General features: G+C 42.3%; 1 protein-coding gene across 3 annotated transcripts in view; it reads left to right on the top strand.

Moving 5' to 3' along the window:
- Positions 1 to 514: 514 nt before the first annotated feature.
- Positions 515 to 23,556, top strand: part of NT5DC3 (5'-nucleotidase domain containing 3) — a 77,770-nt gene continuing 54,728 nt past the window's right edge. For 2 of the 3 annotated variants that reach the window (XR_010129405.1, XM_063694260.1), the window contains exon 1: positions 515 to 866. Coding sequence is in view for 2 of the 3 variants with exons in the window: in XM_063694260.1 (XP_063550330.1) it covers positions 659 to 866 (208 nt within the window). In the remaining variant the exon portion in view is untranslated. The remainder of the gene's footprint in view (positions 867 to 23,556) is intronic. The other variant, XM_055357856.2, reaches the window with a different exon arrangement.

Genomic DNA, 23,556 nt, shown 5'->3' with positions numbered 1-23,556 from the left:
CAGCCCATGAGTGGAACCTCGGCCCAGCCACCCACTCACAGGTCCTGGATAAATCTAAGCTGGGGATCGGGGACGTCTCAGAGGGGCCCCACGATCCAGGGGAGGTCCAGACTGCCATTAATTAGACTGCCAGAGGCCATTAATGCGGAGAGAGGTCACCTTCTAGGGCCGGGGCCAGAGCGGCTGGGGTGGGAGGGGCGCTGTCCGTGTGGCCAGAGCTGGGGGTCAGTCCCAGAAGGCAGGAGGAAGGTGCGGCGGAGCTGGGCGGGCGGCGCTGGGGTCGTACCTCATCATTCCATCCCATGTGGCCTGCGCGCCACCACACCACACGGCCACCCTCGCGCCACCCTGAAATTGACCGCAGCAGGCTGGGCGTGGGGCCCCCGGCCCCGCCCCGCCCCGCCCCGTCTCCGCCCCGCCCCGCCCCGTCTCCGCCCCCGCCCAGACCCGCCCACCCCCCCATCGACCCCGCCCCCGTTAGACCCCGCCTCCGACTCCGCCCACTCCCCGCCCCGCAGCGGCGGGAGGGCAGGTCTGCGCCGCCACGTGTTCCGACGCAGGAGCGGCCAGCCTGCAGGGCAGAGCGCGGGTAGATCTTGGGCCGGGCAGCAGAAGTCGCAGAGCGGCGCGGCGGCGGTGGCGGCAGCGGGCAGCAGGCATGACCATGGCAGCGGCGGCGGTGGTGGCACGCGGGGCCAGGGCGAGGGCAGCAACAGCGGCGGCTTTGCGGGGTGGCTGCGGGACCGCGGCTCGGGGGCGGCCGTGTGCGGGCCCCGCCCGGCCCTTGTGCACTGCACCCGGGACCGCCCCGGACATGAAGCGCTACCTGTGGGAGCGCTACCGGGAGGCGAAGAGAAGCACAGAAGGTGAGTGAGGCGGCGACCCCGCCCCGGCGCCTGGGGCCCTTCCGGTGCGCTCAGCTGGGAAGCGGGCGCCCTAGGACCCGGACCAGCCCAGCTGCGGACCTCCAGGGCCTCCAGTCGCGAACCCCGGTGCCCACACCCCCAGCCGCAGGCAGCATGGCTCCTGCGGAGCGACTCGGGGAAACGGGGAAAAATGCTCTCTAGAAACTTCACAACTCGCGCCTTTCCCCGGTCGGGAAAGCTGTTGTATATATTCTTGGGATTTTTAGCCCGAAATCTGCATCTGAGGGGCTTTGGGCCGCGCGGGGCTGGGATTCCTCAGGCCTCCCTTGGGAGCCGGCCACTCCCACGCACCGTTAGGTGTTGTTATTCATCAATAGTAATAATAGTAACAGCCGAGTCGGGCTGGCGCAGAGATGCCCAGGAGCGGGGCTGCTGGGGAGGTGGCCGATCCCGAGGCTGGTCTGTTTTCCTTTTGGTGGGGGTGGGATGGGATGGGATGGGATGAGATGAGATGAGATGAGCTGTGCGGTGTTTGAAAGAGGAGAGGTCCAGGTGGGGAAGGTTCTGGGTTATCCATTAACCTCGGTGAGAAGGGGATTCTAAGGCTGTGAATGGGAACTTCATGGCCAGGTGCACATAAAATGAGCTTGGCTCGGTTGTTACTACTAATGAACTAATAAATACCAGTGCCAGGCACGTAGATTATCTCTAAATCGTTCCTGTAATCTACGAAGGAGGTTCCACATCCCCATTCTATAGATGGGAAAGGCGAGACTCAGGTTTAAATGACCTGGCCAAGGTGACGCCTGAATTTAGGGACTGTCTCAGCTCCTAACCCACTGTCCTGTTTCCTGTGCTCCGTTGACCATTTGGGAACCAATAATCCATTGTCGTTGCTTCCAAGGAGGATTCAGAACCGAAATTTGTATATTGGTTACTTCTTGTTGTGGAGGTGGCACATAGATAGGGAGAGATTATTTGGTGAGCAAGAACGTTTTATAGGATCACATTTTCCATTTTTTTTGGTCAGAAGTCAGTTTAATGAAAAAAGCAAATTGGAGTGATTTTCAGAGGGGACGTAAAATGACTAGCAATGCAGAATTCTATGAAATGGTGGCTTACTTTCTTAGTTTCCCTTTGCCAAGAGTTAATTTTGCTTTGGCTTTTGAAGCTGTTGTGTGGTATGGTGGAAAGAAGACTGGCTTTGGAGACATTGGGAATTTTGCAGGTCTTAAGAGATGAAAGGAATATAGAAGATTATCAAACCCAGCTTTTGGGCAGGCAAGTTTTTTTTTAACTTGTAATTCTTATTGAGATAATTGTATATTTACATGCAGTTTAAGAATTAATAGAGGGGCCAGGTGTGAGCTCACGCCTGTAATCCCAGCACTTTGGGAGGCTGAAGCAGGCAGATCTCTTGAGCCCAGGACCAGCCTGGGCAACAAAGGAAAACCCAATCTCTACAAAAAAAAATGCAAAATTTAGGCAGGCGTCGTGGCTCACACCTGTGGTCCCAGCTACTTGGGAGGCTTGAGTTGGGGAGGATCGCTTGAGCCTGGAAGGTTGAGACTGCAGTGAGTTGAGATTGCAACACTGTACTCCAGCCTGGGTGGCAGAGCCAGACCCTGTGTAAAAAATAAACAGAAAAGGACTAATAGAGGGAGATCTGGCATACACTTTATCCAATTTCTCCCAGTGGTAACATTTTGCAGAACAGTAGTACATTATCACAACAGTATATATTGATACAGGCCACAGATCAGAGTGTCATTTTATTTGTACTTGTGTGTGCACATGCATGAGAGCACAGATGTATTTCTGTACAGTTTTCTCACATGTAGGTTCATGTATCCACCACCACAGTCAAGGGACTGAACAGTTCCTCATAAAGATCCCTCATTCTGTCTTTATAGCCCCACCCATCTCCCCCATCATGCTCTCCCTTGTCCCCAATCCCTGGAGCACTATTTGTTCTCCATTTCTAAAATTTTGTCATTTCAAAAATATTACGCTGATGGAGTCATACAATATGTAACCTTTTGGAGTTGTTTTTTTTCACCAAGTATAATTTCCTGGAGTTTTATCCAGTGTTATGTGTATTGTATCAATAGTGCATTCCTTTTTGCTGTTATTTCATGGTATGTACATAAAACAGTTTAATTGTTTGTTTAACCACAGATTAACTCTATTGAACCATTTACCCATAGTTCAAAGGACATTTGGGTTGCTCCCAGTCTTTGGCTCTTATAAATAAAGATGTTGTAGACATTTGTGTACAGGTTTTTGTGTGAACATACATTTTCATTTCTCTAAATGCCAAAGAGTACAATTGCTGGGTCAAATGGCAATTGCATGTTTAGTTTTATAAGAAACTGCAGGCAAAATTTTTGCCATCCTGATCTATGGATAAGGTTTGTTGCTTGCTGCCTGTGAGAACTGGGAGGTCAAAATAGGCTTGAGTTTCTTCATCTGTAAAATGGGGCTGCAGGTAGCACTAGCATCATAGGGTTCAGGTGAGCAATGGATGAGTCCATCCATGAAAGGCATTTAGGACAGTGCCTGGCGCATGAGACAGCTGAAGCATGGGATGGGGAAGATCACCTTGTGATATGGTTTGGCTGTGTCCCCACCAAAATCTCAACTTGAATCATATCTCCCAGAATTCCCACGTATTTTGGGAGGGACCCAGGGGGAGGTAATTGAATTATGGGGGATAGTCTTTCTTGTGCTATTCTCATGATAGTGAATAAGTCTTGAGATCTGATGAGTTTATCAGGGGTTTCCGCTTTTGCTTCTTCCTCATTATTCTCTTGCTGCCGCCATGTAAGAAGTGCTTTTCACCTCCCGTCATGATTCTGAGGCCTCCGCGGCCACGTGGAACTGTAAGTCCAAGTAAACCTCTTTTTCTTCCCAGTCCCAGGTGTGTCTTTATTAGCAGCATGAAAATGGACTGATACAGTAAATTGGTACCAGTAGAGTGGGGTGTTGCTGAAAAGACACCTGAAAATGTGGAAGCGACTTTGGAGCTGGGTAACAGGCAGAGGTTGGAACAGTTTGGAGGACTCAGAAGAAGACAAGAAAATGTGGGAAAGTTTGGAACCTCCTAGAGACTTGTTGAATGGCTTTGACAAAAATGCTGATAGTGATATGAACAATAAGGTCCAGGCTGAAGTAGTCTCAGACGTAGATGAGGAACTTGTTGGGAACTGGAGCAAAGGTAACTTTTGTTATGTTTTAGCAAAGAGGTTGGTGGCATTTTGCCCCTGCCCTAGAGATTTGTGGAACTTTGAACTTGAGAGAGATGATTTAGGGTATCTGCTGGAAGAAATTTCTAAGCAGCAAAGCATTCAAGAAGTGACTTGGGTGCTATTAAAGGCATTCAGTTTTAAAAGGGAAACAGAGCATAAAAGCTCCGAAAATTTGCAGGCTGATGATGCAGTGGAAAAGAAAAACCCATTTTTTTGAGGGGAACTTCAAGCCGCCTGCAGAAATTTGCATAAGTAGCAAAGAGCCTAATGTTAATTCCCAAGACCATGGGGAAAATGTCTCTAGGCCATGTCAGAGACCTTTATGGCAGTCTCTCCCATTACATGCTTGGAGGCCCAGGAGGGAAAAGTGGTTTAGTGGGCTGGGCCCAGGCCCCATGCTGTGTGCGCTGTGTCCTAGCTGCTCCAGCTGTGGCTGGAAGAGGCCAATGTAGAGCTTGGGCTGTGGCTTCAGAGGGTGGAAGCCCCAAGCCTCGTCAGCTTCTACATTGTGTTGAGCCTACGGGTGCACCGAAGTCAAGAATCGAGTTTGGGAGCCTCTGCCTAGATTTCAGAAGATGTATGGAAACACCTGGATGCCTGGGCAAAAGTTTGCTGCAGGGACGGGGCCCTCATGTAGAACCTCTGCTAGGGCATTGCGGAAGGGAAATGTGGGGTGGGAGCCCCCACACAGAGTCCCTACTGGGGTACTGCCTAGTGGAGCTGCGAGAAGAGGGCCACTCTCCTCCAGACCCTGGAATAGTAGATCCACCGACAGCTTGCACCTGCAGAAGCCACAGACAGACATTTGACGCCCACCCGTGAAAGCAGCTGGGAGGGAGGCTGTACCCTGCAAAGCCACAGGAGCGAAGCGGCCCAAGAGCATGGGAACCCACCTCTTGCATCAGTGTGACCTGGATGTCACGCCGATACAGGATGCATAAACATTCACACGTCCCAAAATCCCAAGTTAAAAAAGGAAAAAGGAAAACATTCCAATTGAGGGACTTTCTACAAAGTATATAACCAGTACTCCTCAAAACTGTAGGTCATCAAAAACGGGGAAAAGTCTGAGAAACTGTTTTAGCCTAAAGAAGCTGAACAGACATGACAACTAAATGTAGTCCATGTAGAGACCTGGACTACAGGTCAAAGGAGATCATTTTGGAGCTTTAAAATTTGACTGCCTGGCTGGATTTTGGACATGCATGGGGCCTGTAACCCCTTTGTTTTGGCCAATTTCTCCCATTTGGAATGGCTCTATTTACCCAATACCTGTACCGCCATTGTATCTGGGAAGTAACTAGCTTGCTTTTGATTTTACGGGCTCATAGGCGGAAGGGACTTATCTTGTCTCAGATGAGACTTTGGACTGTGGACTTATGGTTAGTGCTGAAACGAGTTAAGACTTTGGGGTACTGTTGGGAAGGCATGATTGGTTTTGAAATGTGAGGACATGAGATTGGAGGGACCAGGGGCGGAATGATATGGTTTGGCTCTGTGTCCCTACCCAGATGTCATCTTGAATACCATCTCCCAGATTTCCCACATGTTGTGGGAGGGACCCAGGGGGAGGTAATTGAATCATGGGGGCTGGTCTTTCCCATGCTATTCTTGTGATAGTGAATAAGTCTCACGAGATCTGATAGGCTTATCAGGGGTTTCCGCTTTTGCTGCTGCTTCATTTTTCTGTTGCTGCCGCCATGTAAGAAGTGTCTTTCACCTCCCGCCATGATTCTAAGGCCTCCCCAGCCATGTGGAACTGTAAGTCCAGTTAAACATCTTTTTTCTTCCCAGTCTCAATTATGTCTTTATCAGCAGCATGAAAATGGACTGATATGCCGTTGGACCAGAGTTTGGGCTTTGATGTGTGACAGTCCAAGGAGGATTTTGGAGTATGACAGCCGTGTTACTTTCCTCTCTGACCTTGGTTTCCTCCATTGCCATATGGGATTAAGGTGGAGATTTTTAGTGTGTGCTTGGCACCCAGCAGATGCTCAGTAGATAGTAGCTATTATTATTAATTATGAAATAACTATCAGTCTTAGCACATTTAGTAAGAGGTGGAGGTGGGTTATTTAGCTCTAGAGTCTGGGTCTCCTTGTGATTAGGGCAGTGCCATAACTAGCTTTGTGTCCTTGAGCAAGTCACCTAATCCCTCCTGGCTTTGGTTTCTGTCTCTGTAAAATGAGGCCACTGCACTAAATAATATCCAAGTCTTTTTAAGTGTTTGAAGTGTTCACGTGTTAGAGGTACAGGATTCGGTGGACCCTATCTTCTCTTCATGCCTACAGCACAAATGCATGTGGTCCCTATTACCCCTGAGAATGTGGGGTCATTCATGAGGCTTTTTCTTCTTTGTCTTGTCCAGAACTGCACCATTCCTTCTCTCCTCTTGTTGAAGTCTGTGTGAATTTATGTGCCCAGCTTGAGTTCATCCAACAAGCATTTATTAAGCACCCAGCAGTGGGTTTGAAGGCTGCTGGTTCACAGTTGGATGAGTCTGATAGGGAGGGTTCAACAGCGGCTGAGTTACTGCCTGTACAGAGCTGGGGACCAGTGTTGCATGGATGAGGATTCTGGTAAAGAGATAAGTGACATTCTACCTCAGGGGAGGCAAGCAGCGAGGCCCAGGGGCTCAGGGATGCAGGAAATGCGTCTCTGAGGCTGACCCTTGAGCTTTGTCTTGTAGGAAGGCACAGTCAGAAGAAGTACTGATGAATTCATTTAAAACATGTAGATCTCCCCACCTCCAGTTGCAAGAGGACAAAATAATTTTATTTTCTTACTTTCTTTCTGGCCACTTGATCTGTTTCTTTCATCCAAACAATCTGTTCAGGTGTCTTCCCTTTAAAAGGCTCCCAGAGTGAAGCCTGCACAGGGAAAGGATGCTTTTTAAAGCTTTGTTTTACCCTTTCTCTCCCATCCTTCTCGTCATTTTAATTAAAAAGTTTTTAAAAAAACTTTATTTTTTAGATCAGCTTTAGATTTACAGAAAAATTACATAGTTTTTATAAGCCCTACACCCATTTCTCTTATTAATCTCTCACATTACTATATTTGTTCCAATTAATGAACGAATACTGATACATTATTCATAGTTTACTCAGATTTCCTTCGTATTTACCTACCCTCCTTTTTTTCTTCCAGCCTGCCATCCAGGATAGCACACTACATTTAGTTGTCATGTCTGTTCGGCTTCTTTAGGCTGTAACAGTTTCTCAGACTTTTTCCTGTTTTTGATGACCTACAGTTTTGAGGGGTACTGGTTACATACTTTGCAGAATGTCCCTCAATTGGAATGTTTTCCTTTTTCCTTTTTTAACTTGGGATTTTTGGATGTGTGAATGTTAATGCATCCTGTATCAAACTCAGCTCAAGAAAAGCTTCTTTATATTTTTAGGAAAAGAAATAACTGGTTTAAAACCTGTAGCAAAAACATTAGCTGCTGCAATTTTCCCCTGGAGCAGTGGTTCTCAGTGGGAGCTGGAGGGGCAGTTTTGTTCCCCAAGGGATGTTTGGCAATGCCTGGAGACCTTTTTGTCACAGCCAGGGGAGAGGGGTGCTGCTGGCCTCTAGAGGCCAGGGTTGCTGCTAAACATCCTACCGTGCACAGGGCAATATCCCATAACAAAGAATTATCTGGCCTCAACTGCTGGTAGTGCCAAGGTTGAGAATCCTCGTTCTAAAATGAATTCTAAGAAATCTTTGTGTGATCATAATTGAAAGGGCTGGATATGCCTATGTGTGGTCTCTTCTTTCCTGTTGTGCTTTAATGTTGTGTGTGTCTTCTTTGAACTCAAGCTCTGGCCTTCCAGGTGTGCTCATCAGATACTTGGCCTGTCCTGTTAGGTACAGAATGGAAGCCTTCCTACTCCTCCAAGATGGGTTGCTCCAACCTTATGTTTTGTTAGTCGCACGGTTTTTTTTTTTTTTTTTCATTAGAATTAATCTTGGAGCCTGGTTTATTTAGAATGTTTCACTACTTGGCTGGGGTTATAGGCTGTATTAAGTTGTGGAAAGAAGTATGGGGATTAGTTAGAAGCTTTTATAGGGTGTTGAAAGATTTATTCAAAGTTCTGGGTGGAGACCATTTACTAATCAGTCAAAAATTATGTGCTGTATTTAGTGAGGACTGTGTCTACATGATGATGTAAGCTTAGCGTGTATAAGCATAAGACACAAGGATAATAATTCTATATATTACGTAATATTAAATACAGTGAATAGTAATAGTAAGCATAAGTTCCTCAAGGAACTGCATTGGGTTAAAGATACTCTTGAGATAATTTTAAAATTAGACCAATATTTCTCAGACTGTTTCACAGTCTTTTGAGAGATGTGGTTAAAGAGATGTAGAAAATACATGTTAAAGAAGCTTCTTTGTAGCTGGGCTTTTCAGAGCTAGCTTCGGAGCCAGTGAGTCAGAGCCTTTAAAATGAATGAATCTCCAAAATGAATGACGGGGGTAGTAGGTTTAGTGCTTCCCAAGTAAATTTGACTGTGGAGGCCCCTTTTTGAGGTGATAAGTCTATTTTGAGGCTTGACAGAATATACTTGGGAAGTTATAATAATATGCCTAATAAGAACATATGTTGATAATACTGAAAGATGCTTACAACCAGAAATGTGCTTTTTCTACGCAGCAGGTATATACAGTAATGGAGTCATAGGACCCACTGAGAATCTGGAGAAAGCTGTGTGTTTTTTCTTTATAAAAAGACACATTTGCAGTATTACACATAATACTTGAGCACACACAAATGATTTTGTATATAACTTCAGGGGATTCCAGGGGCATCTTAGTGTCTTCTGGTGACCCAGTGCTCATTTAGTGCTTCTGTTATGCTTTAGGAAAGTTTGAAGGATTGAGCTGTTATGCTCAATGATCCTTATGGAGGCAGAACTCAGCATGGGGACTGTTTTTTAGATTTAAATTTGCTGCTGGGTCAAGAAGCCTGCCTGGAATAATGATATTTTTTGGCCTGACTTTTGCTGCTGAGTGTTATGGTTTTCTGTAATTGCCGTGGAGGTGGCTCGCTGATCTACCAGTTGAAAGCTAGAGTTCATTTTCCCCTTTCATTAGGGTGTAAATTCTGGGTAGGGTAAAGAGGAAGTGAAAGGAGAAAAAATACAAAAAGGAGATTAAATAATTTTTTTGCCAGCTTTGGAAGGTAAGACAAATTAAAAAAAAGAATTCAGTAGTCCTCAAACTGATAGGCACATTGGAATCACCTGGGAAGCTTGTTTAAAAATGGAAATTCTGAGGCCCTAACCCTGGAGATTCTGATTCCTAAAATGTGGAGGTAAGACCCGGGAATCTATATTTTTACAGGCTGGGTTTGGAAACCAATCTTTTATTGAACTCTTAAAGACATGTGGAAACAGATGTCCTCTAACCTTCAAGAGTTCTTTTGGACTTTGGCTTTCAGCAGTCTGGCAGACTAGATCGTCTAAAAACCTTTTTGTATAGAATACCCACACGCTGAAAAAAAATATAGAGGACTTTCTTTTGAAGTCATAACTGAACTCTGAGAAACTGGAGAAATCTCAAGGACTAATAATGAAGAGGAAGCCGAGGCCAGGCGTGGTGGCTCAGGCCTGTAATCCCAGAGCTTTGGGAAGCCGAGGTGGGCAAATCACTTGGGGCCAGGAGTTTGAGACCAGCCTGGGCAACATGGTGAAACCCTGTCTCTACTAAAAATACAAAAATTAGCTGGGCGAGGTGGCATGAGCCTGTAATCCCAGCCACTTGGGAGGCTGAGGCGTGAGAATTGGCTTGAACCCGGGAGGTGAAGGTTGCAGTGAGCCGAGATCACACCGCTGTACTCCAGCCTGAGCGACAGATTGGGATTCTGTCTCAAAAAAAAAAAAAAAAAAAAAAAAGAAGAGGATGCTGAAACCCAAATGACCAGCCTTGAAGGTGTGACTGTTCTGGGAACACTTGTTGGCCTTTATTGGTCGTGCCTGCTGGGAGGGAAGACTAGGCATTGGGCGCAAACACACACACACTGTTGGAGACTCTCCTATAAAACCTGGTGGCCACAGAGTGCTTCCTTCCGTGCAGGGAGACAATAGAGAAACTTATCTCTTTTGGCCTTTGCTCTAGATATTTTTTCTCTGTGTGGGGGGGCAGGTTTTGGAAGTCTCCTGTGACCTTGTAATCACAAGCTTGTCCTCACATGGATTTGGGTTTGAATTTATTCTTCTTATATTGTCTGGCAATCTGTATGAGTCCATTCTTTTACATTGCTTTGAAGAAATACCCGAGACTGGGTAATTTATAAAGAAAAGTGGTTTAATTGACTCACAGTTCCACATGGCTGGGGAGGCCTTGGGAAACTTAGAATTGTGGCAGAACGCACCTCTTCACAGGGCATCAGGAGAGAGAATGAGCGCCAGCAGGGGAAATGCCAGATGCCTATAAAACCATCAGATCTCATGAGACTCACTCACTATCACAAGAACAGCATGGGGGAAGCTGCCCCCATGATTCAGTTACCTGCTTCCGCCCTTGACACATGGGGGTTATGGGGATTACAATTCAAGGAGAGATTTGGGTGGGGACACAGAGCCAAACCATATCACAATCCCAACTGAGAAACTGAGTGATAGTGATCTGGGACTCCTGGTAGAAGCCAGTGCAAACTCTCTGGATAAATAGACCGTAAACCCAGGCCTCCTAGGATTCTCAAGATTAGATCTGAGCTTACAATCCAAAATTTAAAAATACACAAATAAGCCACCATAAGGGAGAACCAGCAGAATCAGCAGACAACACAAGTAATATGAATAGGACTTAAGATATTGGAATTATTAGGTAAAGAATATATGTAGTGCTATCTATGAGTGTTTGAAACTTTTGGAGAAATAAGAGATGAAATGGAAAATGTGAGCAAAGAATATGAAACTACTAAAATGATCAGACAGGTTTTAAAAAGAACCAAATAGAAATTTTAGAAATTAAAGTTTCAATCTTTAAAATTAAAAGTTTAGTGGAATGATTTTAATTGGCAGATTAGAAAAAGAAGAAAAAAGAATTAGTGGTCTGGGGGATAACTCTGAGAACATTACCCAGACTATAATATAATCAAAGAGATGGATATTATGAAAACAGTTGACAGACTGATAGCGTGAGAAGTCAAACATATGTCTAATTGGAGTTCCAGCAGGAGAGGTTGGGAAATGGGGGAGAGAAAACACTCAAAGAAAAAATTGCTGAGAGTTTTCCAAAACAAATGAAAGACAGAATCCTCAGATTTAGAATGCAAAGCAAATCCCAAGCAGGATGAATAAGAAGTAATATATACAAAAGACAAAGAGAATATCGTAAAAGTAGCCACAAAGACCCAAAGGCATAGTAGTTAATAGTATAGACCATGGAGCAACATACCTGGGATCAAATCTTAACTTCACCATTTATAAGCCATGTGACCTTAGGCAAATGATGTCTGTGTGTCTCAGTTTCCTTATATGTAAAATGGGGCTAACAATAATACCTGTCTCCGAGGATTGGTAGGTTTAAATGAGTTAATGTATGTAGAGTTTTTAAAATAGCGCCTATTGCGTAGTAAGTTCCTTGTAAATGTCAACCATGATTATTGATGGTATTATTACTACAAAGGACTAGGAGACTGATAGAGTTTTGATCAGTGATAGCAGACCCTTCAAGACAGTAGATCACCTCAAAGTGCTGAGAGAAAAATGTCAATTTAGAATTGTATATCTAGCTCAATCATTTAAGAAAGAGTGTAAAGAGACCTTTTTTTTTTTTTGATTAAAAGCTAAGAGCTTTACCATCAAGGAACTCACTAAAGGAGGAACTTTTAAAGGATGTATATGTGTCAGGAAAAAAAATCCCAAAGGTCTTAGATGGAAGTGAAAATGGAGAAAAAAGAAATTGGTAGAGATGTGAATAAATCTAAACAAATATTGACAATGTTGAAATCAGTCCAAAAGTGGGTAGGAGAAAAGGTAAAAGACACAGAAAAAGCAAGAAATAGCATAGAATGTGATGGGGGAAATATTTCCAAATATATTAATAATCATGATAAACTCGGATTAAAAGACAGATCGTCAGATCAGATACAAGAAACATTCCAGCTGGATGCTGTTTATAAGAGATGTACTCCAAAACAAAGATGTAGAAAGGTTGAGATTAATAGAATGGGAAAAGATATCTTGGGTAAATGGTAACCAAAGAAAACCAGCAAGTTATTAATATCAAACAAATATTGAAATGGTATTAAAGGGAAGTACATACTATAAGAAAGGTTGCAAACCACAGTTCATGGGCCAATTGTAGCCTGATGTCTCTTTTTGTATGTTAAGTTTTATTGGAACATAGCCACACCCATTTGTTTCTGGTTCTCCTTTTGTGCTAGGATGTCAGAGCTGAGCAGTTGCAACAGAGACTATATGCAGAGCCCCAAATATTTACTAACTGACCCTTTATAGAAAACATGTGTTGTCTGCTGAACTAGAACTACAGAAATATACCTACATGGGTGACTCTCACAAGAATAATTTTGAGTAAAAAGGAAAAAGCAAGTATTGCAGGCATATACCAATTATAAAAGGTTTTAAAACACATAAAAATACTATAGATTACTTGTAGGGACACACATGTATGTGGTAAAAGTCTAGAGAAATGCAGGAGAGGCCGGGTGCAGTGGCTCATGCTTGTAATCCCAGCACTTTGGAAGGCCAAAGTGGGCAGATCACTTGAGGCCAGGAGTTCAAGACCAGCCTGGCCAACATGGTGAAACCCTGTCTCTACTAAAAATACGAAAATTAACCGGGCATGGTGGTGCATACCTGTAATCCCAGCTACTTGGGAGGCCGAGGCAGGAGGATCACTTGAAACTGTGTGGTGGAGTATTGCAGTGAGCTGAGATCACACCACTGCACTCCAGCCTGGGCAACAGAGTGAGACTCTGTCTCCAAAAAAAAAAAAAAAAAGAAAAGAAAAAATGCAAGAGAGTGGTAAACACCGAAATCTGGGTAGTGGTAATGTCAGAGGCAGGAGGAGCCTGCAGGTGAGGGTGGAAGGGATTTTATATCCCACTTGGATGGTAGGGATGTGGGTGTTCTTTGTATTATCTTGACCTTTCTTTATGTCTTAGAAATAGCAGGATATATTCTTTAAAAGTCTTCCCCATAGTTTAGGCATATGATGTTGATCCTGTGGTCGTACAAGAAAGTAGTAAAAAGATTTAAGGGAGAAACATGCCACATCATAACTTTCACATTTTCAGTTGGGAAAGAAATGCCTAAAATAGGAGAACCTAAGACTCTGGCCAGTGGAGGGGCCTCTGGAGGTCATAGAGTTCAGTCCTCTGCTGGAAGAAGGAATCCCTTTTTCCATAGACTTTATTAGTGGCCATCCGGCATCTGTTTGAGCTTGTTGTGTGATCACAAGGCTGCCCATTTTATTTTGGATGGCTGAGTCACAGAGAGTACTTTTGATTCCCCTTCCATATGATAGTTGCTTAAATATGAAGGTGGTGATCATGCGTCATCACTGCAACTCGCCTTTGATTTGATCATTTTGGAAGCTCAACTTTGCTTTCACTCTAGTTTGTCAATATCCCTTTGAAAGTGAACCCTTTGTTCCTGACCATGTGTGGTCTGACTGGTTCATGGTGGAGGGAAGCAACTGGCTCTTCCTTGGTGAACAAACACTGTACTTCTGTAACTTTAAAAGTTAATTCGTGTTCAGTTTGTGGTCAGCCAAATCCTGACTTTGTCCTTCTTGTATTGACATGATGTAATTTTAGTGAAGGAAAACAAAAGCTTTAAAAAAATCTTCTTTGCAAATAAGTACTTAGAAGACAATGATAGAATTCTATTATTTTTTAAAAGTCAAATACTACATGTTATATCTAGGAGAATGCAGAGAGAAAGAGAGGCTAGCTGATTGATCAAGCTGGGTTTTATAGGAAATTTTTATACTTTAAAGGATTGGTCCTTAATTTGAGTAACTCTTTTTCACTTCACTAGGGTTTTGAGGAACTGTTTCATGATAAGTTAATTGATAAGATAATGATGTATAAACCTGAATATAATTTTAATTTGTATGTAGAGACGCAACTCTCTGCATAGACTGTAATATTTTGTTCTCATTCGAGCAGAAAAATCTACTTGAGAAACACTACTAGTGAATATTAATCCTTAGGTAAGGTAGCAGACCTTTCAAACGTTTTGCCCTCAGTACTCTTTTATACACTTTAAATTATTGAAGATCCTAGAGTTTCGGTTTATAGATTAGTCTCAAGTAGACTTTTAAATAATGTATTCTGCCCTTATGTTGATAGTGATTGTATTAGAAATTAAAACCCAGAGAATTTTAAGATATGTATTTATTGATTCATTTAATTAATTTATTTTTTAAATAAATTCCCAGGCTGAATTTATTTAAAATTCTGACTCTGACTCCCAGGCTGAAGTGCAATGGCATGATCACAGCTCACTGTAACCTCCATCTCCTGGGTTCAAGCAATTCTCCTGCCTCAGCTTCCCGAGTAGCTGGGATTACAAGTGTGTTCTACCACACCCAGCTAATTTTTTGTATTTATAGTAGAGACAGGGTTTCACCATGTTGGCCAGGCTGGTCTTGAACTCCTGACCTCAGGTGATCCACCTACCTTGGCCTCCCAAAGTGCTGGGATTACAGGCATGAGCCACCGCACCCGGGCATATGTATTTATTGATTCATTTAAAATACCAGTCTGTTACCTGTCAACATAAATCGCATGCTTTTTATGAAAAATGACTATTACCCAAAATAAAAGGAATTTAGAAGAATGTCATGGTTTTATATTTGTGCAAAGTTCTGTGGTGTCTGGATTAATAGACAGATTCTCAAATCTGATTCTGTCTATTGCAGTATCCTCTGGCAAAAGAGGTGAGAGTGAAAAAGGCAGATTGTCTCTGTATTTAATTTTCATTGCTTCTGTAACAAATTACCACAAATTAGTGATTGACAACAGTACAATATATTGTCTTCATAGTTCTGGAAGTTAAAAGTCTGACATAGATCTCACTGGGGTAAAATCAAGGTGTTGCAGGACTGCATTTCTTTCTGGAGGTTCTAGGGGAGACAGTTTTCTTAAGCTTTTCAGTTTCTAGAGGCTCCCCACATTGTTTGTAGCCCGTTGCATTTTCAAAGCCAGCAATGGCTTTCTGAGTCTTTCTCAAATCACATCCCTCTCACACTGAATCTTCTGCCCTCCTTTTCCACACTTAAGGACCCTTGTGATTACATTGGGTCCACCTGGATAATCCAGGCTAATAACTTTATTTGAAAGTCAGCTGGTACCAATCTTAATCCATCTGCAACCTTAATTCTCCCTTGCCATGTAAGGTAACATATTCACAGGTTCTAGGGATTAGGACATGGACATCTTTGGAGAGCCATTATTCTGTCTGCCACATCTTACTATGAGAACAGTTTTGATCTCAAAGATTCCCTGGAGAGGAGGTTGGGGAGGTTTCCTAGATTATGCTGGTAACTACTGATCTAGGAAAAATTATTTGTTGAGTGAATGAATAGAAAAAAGAAGGGACTGACAGTTATGAAGCACCTACTTTGAGCCAAGCACTGTGCCAAACATTTGACCTGCCTTGTAATGTTTAATGGCTGTTTGACTTTGGGCCAGCTGCTGCTTAGCCTTATTTTCCCCATCTGCATATGAGGGATTGTAGTATTTACTTCATGGAGTTCTTGGGACGTTAATTGAGGTGATGAATGAGAAGAACCCGGTGCACAGCATGTGGATGGCATTTATATAGGCATACATATTTCTTTTCTACTTCCTGTATATTCTAATGAAAAATTTTTGAGTTTGCCTATTTTTTGATCATTCGACATGGCTCTCTTCTCTTCGATAGGGTCTTGCTCTGTTTCCTAGGCTACAGTGCAGTGGCACAGTCAAGCTCATTGCAGCCTTGAACTCCTGGGCTCAAGGGATCCTTCTATCTCAGCCTCCCAATTAGCTACCTGTGCCTGGCTACTTTTAAAATTTTTTTGTAGAGACAGAGTTTTGATTTGCTCCGCAGGCTGGTCTTGAACTCCTGGCTTCAAGCCATCCTTCTGCCTTGGCCTCCCAAAGCGTTGGGATTACAAGTGTGAGCCACTGTGCCATGCACAATTTTCTTTTTCTAAGGACTTTTTCTCCTGAAGCTGAATGTACTTTTCTTTTTGATCAGTTCTGTTGATTTTTTAAAAGATTTTTTTTAAAGATTAGGTTGTCATTAAACCATTACTATATTTAATTTTATTTCAAATGTAGTTGTATGTAGTTTTATTTTTGTAACTTCAAGAAGTGTGATGGATTTCTGTGGAGTAGTCAAAATACAGATATTACTTACAGGGTAATAAGAGGTATAATTTTAACTTTTGGTGGGAGTAGTATAAATGTCATGTGCATTATTAATTAGTCAGATGAGTAATTGTATTTGTCATGGATTGCTTCTCCTTGGAGACGATGCAAAATATATAAACTAGTGGAAAAATGAATGTTTCTTCTTAGATTATCAGACACAATAAAACTGACTCTTGAATTGCCTCTTCCCGGGGGGGGCATGCCCAGCCCCATGCCAAGTTCCTCTGTCTTGCATCAGTGTGATGTTTGTTGGTCTTCCCCACTGCCTGTGATATTGCTCTGTATTTATAATCCCCATGTGGCGCCCTGTGCACTGTCTGGCACATTGTAGATATGGTAAGTGCTTATTGAAAAGGATTTCCTATGGATCTAGTAAATGAGAAAACCAATTTACAAGGATACTACAGGTTGTATGATCTCACTGATGTAAAATTCTAGCAAATGCAAAGGAATCTTACCAAAAGAAAATGAGTAGTGGCCTGGGGCTGGGCAGGGGTGGAGGGAGGATGGGCTGGAATTTAAGGGAATGTGAGGAAAGGCTAGGGGGTGTTAGGTGCTCATTGCCTTTATTGTGTTGATGGCATCACAGATTTCTCTGCAGCATATGTCAAACCCCATCAAACTGTACACTTTGTGTGCAATTTATTATATTGCACCTCAATAAAACTATAAAGTGAAAATACAGAAATAAGAGAAGGACTCCAGTTTAGCCTGGCTTGAATCTGGTACCCGCCTCAGGAGTGGCCCAGCGTGAGTCAGGTGTTCTGCCCTAGACCAGCAGCTGTGACTGGAGGGGCAGGTCCCAGAAGAAACTGGAGAAGAGTCACTTCTTACATAAGGATTGGAGCATGCTGGGCAGGTAACCCTATCAGCGTTCACTTTCACTGTGGAAAGGATACCTTGGGCATTTTGTTTCGTCTCAACATCTGCCATTAGACTATTGCAGAAGTAAAAATGACTTAAAACAGAGTGGTTATTAGAGATACTGGAGAAAACAGTTTCTGGGTAAAAATTTAAATCTCTTTAAGGTCTAACAGTTACACACTCTTAAGAATTGTCATCTCAACCTTGGCCTTCAAAGTCACACTTTATATTCAACTGTTTCCTTTATTGTAATGAATTATTAGCAGAAAGGATATTAAGTGGACACAACTATATCAAATAACATTTGTTGGCACTAAGTGTAACATACCAAAACATAAACGAATGTGAAATTGCATTATGATCAACTTGTTCCCTAGCATATCAGAAGAGGTTCACATGTTTCAACCATTAATAGCAGAACTGACTTTACTGCCCTGTGCCTAGCCTGACTGGGCAGAAGGAAGTTGGAACTTGGTGAAAGTTACTAGGAGATGAATCACCTGAATTAGGGTGTCTTTTTCTTGTCATTTTCACTGGCAGTTACGGATGTGAAGTTTAAAAGTTTAAAATTTGGATATAGGACCTTGAGTTCACCTGTGGTGGAGATAATGGAAAGGGTAAATACTGCCTCAGTGTAGAAACGAAAAATGCCTATGCTTATTTTCACGTTTCCAATCCATAGGTATACTTTTAAAAGAAATTTTGAAACCTTGATGTTTTCAATCTACACGTGAACTTTTAAAGGAGAATTTGAAGCCATGTTAAATAAATATGAAATCTTAAAGTATTTGGAATATCTGGGAGTATTCTTGAAGTATATGAATATTATGAAATATAAACAGAAGTTGAGATTTGGTCCAATTAGGGAAAAGCAAATTAAAAAAAACCCCAGAAAACAAACCAAAAAAATGCTCTGTTTTGTTGATTTAGGAACATAGAAATAGATATTTAAAATGTGACCTCGAGCTGTTAATTTCATCTTCCTTTTCCTCTGTGAAATGGGTGTAATAGTGTCTTGCATTAAGTGAGGTCGTGTACTTCTTAGTGCCTGGTATATAGTAAATGCGCATAATTATTATCCACTAGATTAACTTTTTGGTTGACTGAGCACTGGGGAGAGTCACAGAAAGCCTCGTGGTACATGGAGGGTAGCGGAGAATGGAGGCTTTTTCTGTTTTTTTTTTTTTTTTGTAACTTCTAAAATTCTCCGGGAAATTTTTCACCTCTTCCATTTCTTCTTCAGGGACTCCTGATCTGTATATGCTTTTTTTCTAGAAAAACAGCTTGAAATCTAGGACATATACCAAAAATAAAAATCATAACTAAAGAAAAATGCCATCTTAGTGTCTCTGGGATTGCGATTTGCTTTATCAATACAATTGAACTTTTAAGGATTTTCAAGTGTATCTCACCTTCTCTGATCATATTCTTGCTAACATAGTTGGGTTTCTGAGTTCAAATATCTGAGATGTACGTTTGGGCCTCCAAATGGAGCATGTTTTCCCCCAGTTTTTGCTTTATTAATATCAATGCAACAAAATGTTTGCATATAAATATTTACCTATATCTCTATTTCCTTAGCATAGATTCCTGGAAAGGGAATTACTGGGTCAAAGGGTATGAATATTTTTAACAGACTCTTGATACATATTGCCAAGCTGTTTTCTAGAAAGCTTGTTCTGATTTATATTCTTGAACAGCAAGGAGTGAAGCTGTCCAGGTCCTGGCACCAGATTCCGTTATTACAGACAAAACAAGAATAGAACACCCCCAAAACAACACACACAGATAGCACTACCACTAGCAGCAGAAACACTGCTGCAATCTGACAAGAGGAAAATGACTTCTTACTTTATTTCTTAGCCAAATAACACATGCTTATTATAGAAAACCATGTAAATGAAATAAAGACAGTAGAGACATTTGCAATTCCACCTGTTGAGACACCTACTGTTAACTGTGTTTACTTGTTTTAATTTGCTTTTTTTGGTAATTCGAGTGGTTGAACATTTAGTTTACCAGCTATTTAATTTCCTTTTGTATGGATTTTTAAAATATTAAGAATACTAGACCATTGCTGTTTGTCTTTTCAATTTTTTGGTCTAATATACTCACCTCTTTCCCCAAATTGTTGTTTTCATATTTTTAGATGCATAGGTGTTAAAAAATCTTATGTTGCAAATCTGTCAATAGTTTTCTTCATGATTTATTCTGTTCCTTTTTTTTTTAACATTTGGAAAGTTATGTTTTATTCAGAGATGAAATAAATGGTATATATTCTTGTTTTTAATGTTCAAAAATTTTAAACTCTGACTCACATGTTTCTTTTTCTACCTTTTTAATGTTTAAAATTTTTAAACTCTGACTCACATGGTGTTTGTTTTATAGCATAATTTGAAGGAAAGTCTTACTTGACATTCTTTTCACATAGCTGATTGGTGTCTATGCATAGACATTAGAGACAGAATATTCCAGGCAGATGTAACTCTGGTCAGTATTCAGCTACAGCATATGTTGGAGAACACAGAGCAATGGATGACCCATCTTGTTGAAAGTAGGGCATGGGAAGGAGAATTTAAGATTGGAGAAATGGATTAAAGTATACATCGGGAATGCCTTTGATACCAGGTTAAAAAGTTAAAAATTTATCGTCAGAAGTTTGAGTGGCTGAATTTTCTTAAAATAAACTTTTTTAGAATTCCTTTGGATGTAAGCAATAGAAAACTTAACTCTTTCCCGTTGACATCTTTTCCAGGTTCCTAGCAGTGGCCCCTCACATCTCCAGATTTATGTTCTCTTAAATCTACCTTTGGAAGAAAAGAGTTCCTCTTCCCTGAAATTCCCTTACAAATCCAGAAATTGACCTGATTGGACTTATTGGTTCACTTTGGCTGTAGAGAAAGTATGATGATTGGCTGGAGGGGATCCCATGTCTGCCTCAAACTAGTCAGCATTCTTAAGGGAATTCAGGTGCTCTGTTAGGCCAGGCCTGGGTTACATGCCCTCCTTCTGGAGTCAGGAATGGAACCCCATGAGACCATACAGTTTGAATGTTGGGGAGGAGAGGTTTCCCAACAAAATCATGGTATTGAAGGTTTATCAGTCAGGTTAGGCTAGGTTATGCTGCAGTGACAAGCAACACCAAAATCCCAGTGGCTTATTATAGACAGCTATAACAAAGCCTATTTCTCACTCATGCAGAGTCTACTGGGGGACCCCCACAACTCTGCAGGGCAGTCAGCTCCACGTGGTGGCTTAGCCTTCCAGCCTCCACTTCATGTTGTAGTGTCTGTATCATATCTCCATGATAGGCACGGTAGGAGAAGGGAGTGTGCCCAGCTCTAGAAGTGACACATGTCTCTTCTGCCTGTGATCTGTTGCGACCAGAGCTGGCCAGAGTCAGGGGTGAGGAGTGGAGGGAGGATTATGATCCTCCCCATGTGTCTGGAAAGTGGAGCCAACTGGATGGGAGCAAGTATGAGATGGCACAGCCACACTGGAGGGGCCCAGACACCCAGTGCCCACAGCCATCGCTTACCACAGGCAGCCTTTGGGACCTCGGTTTGTCAGATCCATCCTTCGCACCCTCCTGTCTTTATCTGACTGGTTCCTGGGATAACTATGAGAGCAAGTAATGCATTTGGTAAACTTTTAGAGCTCTCCAGTACTGTGTGCCTAAGGCCTGAGTGACAGGCACATCATATTTTTTAAAACATTAAGAATAAATATTCATTGACATCAATCAGGCCATGAATTTCTGCTTGGTGTTGTCTCCACACACTGCTCTGTGACAGCTCTGCCAAGCTCTAGGCCTGTACTAAGGGAGAGTCATTTAGCATTTCTGAGCATTAAAGAAGACAAAGTACTTGGCAAAAATTGTACTTTCCAAGCTCACATCTTTACACAGCTTAAAAATGTTTCCTTGAATAAGTGGAAAGTGTCTGACTTCTGTACCAGAATGAGGTTCTGCCTTCTTTCATATTCTCTCTCTGCTAACAGTAATGATAAAATTTAGACAAGAAATGGTATTTTTCTGTGATGGCCTTAAAAAAGCAAAACAAAATGGAGCAGCCACTATGGAAAACAGTAGGGCAGTTCCTAAAACAATGAAAAATAGGATTACCATATGATTCAAGAATTCCCCTTCTAGGTATGCACCCAAAAAGATTGAAAACGAGGATTTGAACAGATACTTGTATGTTCATAGCAGCATTATTCATAACAGCCGGAAGGTAGAAGCAACCCAATGGCCTGTTGATTGACAAATGGATAAACAAAAGGTGGTTTATGTCTACAATGGACTGTGCAGCCTTAGGAAGGAGAGGCTGACATATGCTACACCATGGATGAACCTTGAGGTCATTATGCAAAAAGACAAAGACCATATGACTCCACTTCTATGAGGTTCCTAGAATAGTCAGATTCATAGAGACAGAAAGTGGAGCGGTAGTTGCCGGGAAAGCTGGGGTGAATGAGGAGTTTTTTAATGGGTACAGAGTTTCAGTTTTGCAAGAAGAAAAGAATTCTGGAGCTGGATGGTGGTGATGGTTGCACAAGGTGAATGTGCTTAATACCACTGAATTGCACTCTTAGCAATGGTTAACATGGTAAACTTTATGTAATGTATATTTTGCCACAATAAAAAACACAAAAAACCAGAACCAAAACAGAAAGCTTACCAGTTTTTCCTATAGGTTGTTCACCACATTTCCCAGTGCTCTGTGGGATAAGCAGACGAAAAGCTGGAAGCTGCTGAAAACTGGAAGTGCCAGGGGCCTCCCAGCTTGCCACACTGTGTGCTGGAGGGTGCACAGCTCCCAGCTCAGAGTGGCTTGCATTGGAACTGAGTTTTGCTCAAGCTGTGGCCACAGCAACAGAGCTGTCTCTCCATTTCTTTGTACTGATTGTATAGTCTTGCTGTCATCATCCACTATGTACAAAGGAATTCACTTTCTAAATTGGTACCCACTCTTGTTTCTCCTTTGAGAAAGTGCATAAGTGACTAGTCAAGAGGCATTCAGTTTATACTTTAGAGTCTAAAGTTTAGCCAGACTGTTTCTGTTTTTGTGAGTGGTTGGCGTTCTTTTCTTTTGCTTTGTAATTATTCATGTTTGTTCTTAACTTTTCTTCCTAAAGTTTGCACGGGGTGCCAAGATCCCTTTAAGATGCTGCTCCTCGTGTTCGAGGATGACACTTTAAACATCCAGGCTTTCAGGTGATGGTGTCATGTGATGTACGTGTCTCAGGCTTTCACTCCCACAGGGGAATTCCCATGCAGCTTTTGGAGATGTGCTGACCAGTCACGATTTTTTATCATAGTAGTTTTTCCTTGAGGGCTTCACATAGTCTTCTGAGGTAGCAGGAAGGGAGGGAGACTCTTGCCAACACCATTTCTAAATATAAACTTCTAATTAAGCAGGCTGTTTGAACCTCCTTTGGAAAGGTCATTTGTGAAAGTGGAGCTTTTGGTCGTTCTGTAAGCGATTCCCCTTCACTTGCATCATATGGACGATGCCATGTGGTCATATTCAGAAAATATCATCAGCAATGGCCCATTGATTTATATAAGGCCAGAGGATCTTTGGTATTAGATATCAAAGAGCTTAGGTCTGCCAGCTTCTCCTCTTCCCTAGAACCAGTTCTTGTGAACTACCTGCCTCTAAGTTTCTTAAATGTCTGTAACAGGTATGTCTTATTGGCAAAATAAAAATGAAAGCCATGGTTGTTGTGGCTGGGTGCAGTGGCTCACGCCGGTAACCCCAACACTTTGGGAGATGGAGGCAGGCGGATCACCTGAGGTCAGGAGTTTGAGACTAGCCTGGCCAACATGGTGAAACCCTGTCTCTACTAAAAATACAAAAATTAGCCAGGCGTGGTGGCGCACACCTGTAATCTCAGCTACTTGGGAGGCAGAGGCAGGAGAATTGGTTGAACTTGGGAGGTGGAGGTTGCAGTGAGCTGGCATTGTACCACTGCACTCTGGACTGGGTGACAGAGTGAGACTTCATTAAAAAAAAAAAAAAGCCATGGTTGTTACCTTATTGATTTTGATGAAAGAAAAACCAATAAAGAAATGGAACTGTCAGTGAATCGACTGTTTGGGTTTTCAGTAGGCTCAGTCACATCTAGATTGTCAGTGTGAGTGAAATTAATTTATTGGTTCATACATGAGCCTTCATAATGACCTGGAAATTC

Source organism: Gorilla gorilla, chromosome 10 (assembly GCF_029281585.2).
Source record: "Gorilla gorilla gorilla isolate KB3781 chromosome 10, NHGRI_mGorGor1-v2.1_pri, whole genome shotgun sequence".
In the NCBI taxonomy this organism is placed as follows: Eukaryota; Metazoa; Chordata; class Mammalia; order Primates; family Hominidae; genus Gorilla; species Gorilla gorilla.
The sequence above is the reverse complement of the archived record's forward strand: the minus strand, read 5'-3'. Positions and strand labels throughout refer to the sequence as shown.